This window comes from Berghia stephanieae, chromosome 8 (genome assembly GCF_034508935.2).
Source record: "Berghia stephanieae isolate SIO BIC M18660-M18661 chromosome 8, UCSD_Bste_1.3, whole genome shotgun sequence".
Classification (NCBI taxonomy): Eukaryota; Metazoa; Mollusca; class Gastropoda; order Nudibranchia; family Aeolidiidae; genus Berghia; species Berghia stephanieae.
This window is the reverse complement of record NC_088367.1, coordinates 25998562-26004561: the sequence shown is the minus strand read 5'-3', so window position 1 is coordinate 26004561 and position 6000 is coordinate 25998562. Positions and strand designations below refer to the sequence as shown.

General features: G+C 35.1%; 1 protein-coding gene across 1 annotated transcript in view; it reads left to right on the top strand.

The window, feature by feature from the left end:
• Window positions 1-775: 775 nt before the first annotated feature.
• The window catches only part of LOC144978459 (cholinephosphotransferase 1-like), a 28770-nt gene continuing 23545 nt past the window's right edge, over window positions 776-6000 (top strand). The window contains exon 1 of the mRNA XM_078924562.1: window positions 776-1218. Coding sequence (XP_078780688.1) covers window positions 928-1218 — 291 coding nt within the window. The 5' untranslated portion in view covers window positions 776-927. The remainder of the gene's footprint in view (window positions 1219-6000) is intronic.

Here is a 6000-nt window from a genome sequence, read left to right as displayed (position 1 = left end):
TGGGAAAGTCCGTTCAGGTAATCGAGCACACTGTGAGGATTTGGACTTTCAGGCGTGATTTGAATACTGAAAAGGACGAGCCTTTCCTTATATTTTTCTATTGCTCGAATCGTTGATTACATTGCACATAGATGTGCTCAAAATCATCATCATTGCCTTCATTCACATATGTATGCTCAAAATCATCATCATCAATGCCTTTTTCAGTAAGGCAAGAGGCAAACGGTTTCCATCCGTTCTATCTCGAGCTAAGTTTGAAAAAAAAAAAAACAAACAAAAAAACAATCTCGTTCCTTGTCTTATCACTTCTCTGTATATCAGCTCCTTTAACTCTTCTCCATGTTCCCCTCCCCTTGATCCTCTGCCCCGAGGGTTCCAATCCAATACTTTTCTTTTGTTATAGTGAAGTCACTCTATACAAGAGTGTGTTCAATCCATCTCAAACGTCTTCTTTCTATTTCCTCTCCCACTGTAGTGCTCAAAATGACCAATCGTGATTTGGGAGTTTTGAATACTATAGTATTACATTTCTATCCAGAAATATCAGACTTGGGTCGCGTTTATGTTTTATTGAGGAGACTGAATCCATTGTTTCAGTACGGTAGAAAACAAGAGTTAATAATTTTAAATAGTTTAATCCCAACATAATACCGTTTTGAGGCGAGATGTCACATTTAAGTGTTAGATATTCTGTGGATAATGTTACATGATCTTAGTGAGAGCTTTAAGTACATTGTTGAATCTCGATAAATACCCAGTACCCAGTACCCTTATCGACTAGAGCCCATCACCCAGTCAGCTCTGGCAGTCGTTTATGTGTGTTTACGACGGTGACGTGAAAGCTATTGTGTCAGCTGTTCGTGGAAGGTTGTGGAGTTGTCACGACTTTCTTTAATATTTAACCGTGTAATTGCAAACTGAATTGACATGGCGGCATCATCAGGTGCCTCAGTTATTCCAAGAAAGGATGGCCTGTATGATAAATACATCAGAAACCATCAAATCTTGACACAGGGCCAGCTAAAACGTCTGATGGAACATAAATACAGTGCAGAGGGAACCTCAATTCTTGAGCCCCCAATGCAAATTTTTTGGAGGTGGCTTGTGGAGCAAGTTCCTCGTTGGTGGGCCCCTAATGCAATCACTTTGATTGGATTGTGCATAAACGTTTTTACAACTCTAATCTTGTGCTTCTACAGTCCCGATTGTGTCCAGGAAGTATGGCTTCTTTCTCATTCATTCTCATTTCAATTTCTTAATTTTAATTTTATTTTTATATTGAATTTGATTATTTTTAAATTATGATTATATAAAAGCTTACTACATTTCTTTCACTATATATAACCGGCATCAAGAAACGCTTTTCATGAATTTTTAATTTCATCATCATCGTCATCACCACCCTCATCTTCCTTTCCTGCTCTTCCTCCTTTTCCTCCGTTAGATACTACCTCTGCCACTTCTACTGCTACTACTACTACTACTACTACTACTACTACTACTACTACTACTACTACTACCACTACTACTACTACTACTACTACTACTACTACTACTACTACTACTACTACTACTACTACTACTACTATCAGAACTAGCAGAGCTGGGTTATTTTCATGTGGTGCCATTTAAACCCTTAACTTAACTCCTCCTCCTCCTTTTTCTTTTTCTTCTTCTTCTTCTTCTTCTTCTTCTTCTTCTTCTTCTTCTTCTTCTTCTTCTTCTTCTTCTTCTTCTTCTTCTTCTTCAATGTGTGGGTATTTCAAATGACGGGTTTGTAAAATGCCCCATATAAACAGCTGTTCTTTTTTCCACAGGAAGTAACTGGGTTGATCAAACACATAACCATAGTGCATTCATACATGCCTTACATATCAATTTGTAAGACATTCAGATTAATAGCAGAAAAATAAACATAAAACCCAGTAAAATCAAGTCTTTTGTCTGAAGTACATGATGCACTTTTCTAACATTTGTTTTATATATCCAAGTGTATTTGGTAAATAATGAGGCCAGCCAATCATAACGCATATAAATCAATATTTAATTGTGTGATTGATGAGTCAATCATGACCATCAACATCTCAATGATTATCTGTTGTACTTGATTTGTTGCATTGCATCTGTTGCCAATTAAATGTTATTCAATCGTAGTGTGATTGTCTTTGGGTGAGTGGATTGTGCAGTAGACGATAAACACCTTCAGGCAGGTCATTGCATCTGTTGCCAACTAAATGTTATTCAATCGTAGTGTGATTGTCTTTGGGTGTGGGTTGTGCAGTAGACGATAAATACCTTCAGGCAGATACCTGCCCAAGCCCGACATAGCCCCACTCCCCGTCTTTCACTCATAATAAAAGTAAGTAGCCCTTCAGAGCCATGGAGCTGGAGTTTATCCTGGTTTCTTTAGCATGAAACAAACAATAGCAATTGCTTGCTACCCATTGGATAGGATTCCAATCTATCGCAAAGTACTTTCCACCAAGTCTAACAGAATCAGCTACCCAATCACTGCTGGGTGGACAGGCGGAGGGGCTCAGGAAAAAATCTCGACTGCACCCGGGATCAATTTTGTTCTCTTTGCATGTTGAAGCGAGTGCTATCGGGACCCCCCCCCCCCCCAAGTCGTTCACTCATACTATGACTTGATTCTTCTTAAGTGGAATACAATACATAGCTGTTGAAATTGTCGGAGATTCAGTAACCAAAGAAAAAAATATTGAGACCATCGATGGTGTTGAATTCAAGCAAGGTTGACTTCTTATGGACTGCGTTCGTTGTATGTACACAACTACCTCGACATTATATAAGAATTCAGAGATATTTTTAGATACACTAAAGGCCACCCGGGTCCTTACCTTGCTAGTTTGTGCCTGTTGTTTCAATGTGCTTTATATTAAGATTTGATTCAAAAGACTGAAAGAAAAGTAATAATGGACAAACTTTTGTCAACAAGATTGTGCAAGTTGTGTTGGAAGAACTGATGCTGCTGCAGATTTAGTCACGAAGCTAAGAAAGTCCTGTTTATTTGCCCCATTATTGTTCTACCTCGATTCATTGCTGGTATAACTGTTGAGATGAGTGCTCTATCATTCAAGTTATTATAACTTTGTATTTTGTAGCAATGTAGGAGCGTTTTTAAAAAATGTTGAACTATCATTTTCTCATCTCTTCTCTCTCTCTCTCTCTCTCTCTCTCTCTCTCTCTCTCTCTCTCTCTCTCTCTCTCTCTCTCTCTCTCTCTCGCGGGTGGTTGGATGGGAGCATCACCCTTGAATCATATACCTATGATGTTCGCATGGGTGTACGATCCGATAGTGATGTCGTTTCTTCTTCTCTTTACTAGCCTATCCTGTTTCTTTGGTTTGTGATTGTATTTTTGACAGGGGATATTTTTTTTCTCTGTAAATCTTCTGCCTGTTTGTTCTTGGTTATTTATAATTTAGCTTATGATATCTTTAGGTTATGATTTTGATTTACATTTTTGTTGGATTGCTTGTTTTTTTGTTTCAGCGGTCTCTCATATAACCTCAATTGTGTTGGAAGAGACCTAAAGCAACAAACAAAAAAATCTCTCTCTCTCTCTCTCTCTCTCTCTCTCTCTCTCTCTCTCTCTCTCTCTCTCTCTCTCTCTCTCTCTCTCTCTCTTCTTCTCTCTCTCTCTCTCTCTCTCTCTCTCTCTCTCTCTCTCTCTCTCTCTCTCTCTCTCTCTCTCTCTCTCTCTCTCTCTCTCTCTCTCTCTCTCTCTCTCTCTCTCTCTCTCTCTTCCCCTTCCCCTTCCCTCCCTCCCTCCCTCAAAAACATAATGTGGATGATGAGTAAGCATAGTCAAGAATCAGATTAAGACAACATTACATTTGACCATTTTATTCATTTATAGTAAAAAAAAATAAATGTAGATCTGGATTAAGTTTCTTTGTAAAGATATTAGTAAATTTGATTAAGAAGTTTGAGTTCAGGTTGCTTAAAATTAGGCTTTTACTGTCAATGCAATTGAAAGCAACTGTTGTATTAATACCACTAAAATTTGAAACTAGATAGCTTTTCATCATTTGACCACACACCACCTGCTACCTTCTACAATTACTGTTACCTACCGAGTTATGAGTTGGTTATTGAAGTCAATCATACCCCCTGTCATCATCACATGTTATTGATTTTGGTGAGCTGCGGCGAGAGTTATGATGTTTCTTTATATTAAATCGTATCCATCCCCCCCCCTCTCTCTCTCTCTCTCTCTCTCTCTCTCTCTCTCTCTCTCTCTCTCTCTCTCTCTCTCTCTCTCTCTCTCTCTCTCTCTCTCTCTCTCTCTCTCTCTCTCTCTCTCTCTCGTTCTCTTTCTCTCATAGCCTATTATTATTATTATTTTTATTATTATTAATTATTATTATTATTATTATTATTATTATTATTATTATTATTATTATTATTATTATTATTTATTATTATTATTATTATTATTATTATTATTATTATTATTATTATTATTATTATTATTATTATTATTATTATTATTATTATTACTATTATTCTTGTTGTTGTTTTTATTATTATTATTATTATTATTATTATTATTATTATTATTATTATTATTATTATTATTATTATTATTATTATTATTATTATTATTTTATTATTATTATTGTTATTATTATTATTATTATTATTATTATTATTATTATTATTATTATCATTAGTAATAGTAGTAGTAGTAGTAGTAGTAGTAGTAGTACAGTCGACTCTGCTTAATCTCACACCCTGGGATTTTGGCTTAGTGTGTCGATTAAGCGGAGTGTGAGATTAAGGGGAAAAGCTACTAATAGCATCTAGTGAAATTCATGTAGAACCTTCCATTCTGGGTTTTCAACATTAGAATGTTTGTTTCTTAACTTTTATTTATTTATTTATATATTTATTTATTTATTTATTTTGTTTATTGCTTTTTGTTTGGTTATTTGGTATTTTTTGGGGCTTTTTTTCTTCTTTTTTTCTTTTTCATGTTTTACCAACAACAAAATGTGACATTATTTTTTGTAAGAACAATAATTGTGAAGCGTTGATTGCTTTCTATTCTGTCCAAACTGTTTATAAACCCTTGTCTCCAATCCCGCCAATGTAGATCATCTGTCAAGCGTTCTTCTTAGATTTAGAAGCGTTGTTTGTCAACCATGTCAAGTTTTTCAGTGTTTGTCAGGGGTGGTTTGTCACATTATTCCTACTTTTACTACTACTATTACTACTACTACTACTACTACTACTACTACTACTACTACTACTACTACTACTACTACTACTACTACTACTACTACTACTACTACTACTACTACTACTACTACTACTACTACTACTACTACTACTACTACTACTACTACTACTACTACTACTACTACTACTACTACTACTAATACTACTACTACTACTAGTAATACTACTACTGCTATTACCACTACTACTACCACTATTGTCACCATCATCATCTTTACAACATGCTTCATTAGTGTTATCTTGATTTGTGTATACCAAACCTCTTGAACTTTGCCCTCTGCTTGAGACCTACATTAACTATGATGATATCAAGAGCATAAGCCACTGTAATGGGTGACACATTTCTAACGAGATTATTTTTAATCCCACAAAGAGAGTATTTCTTCTTTTTGTTCTTGTTCATCTTGTTCTTGTTCTCCTTCTTGGTTATGAATTTCTTCTTCTTCTTCTTCTTCTTCTTCTTCTTCTTCTTCTTCTTCTTCTTCTTCTTCTTCTTCTTCTTCTTCTTCTTCTTCTTCTTCTTCTTCTTCTTCTTCTTCTTCTTCTTCTTCTTCTTCTTCTTCTTCTTCTTCTTCTTCTTCTTCTTCTTCGTCTTCTTCTTCATCATCATATTATTATTATAGTAGTAGTAGTAGTATCAGCTGTTGTTGTTGTTGTTGTATTATCATCGATTGATTGTTTGTATGAGTAGTTGATAATTTTTAAATTTTATTTTATTTATCGTTCAGTCAAATTG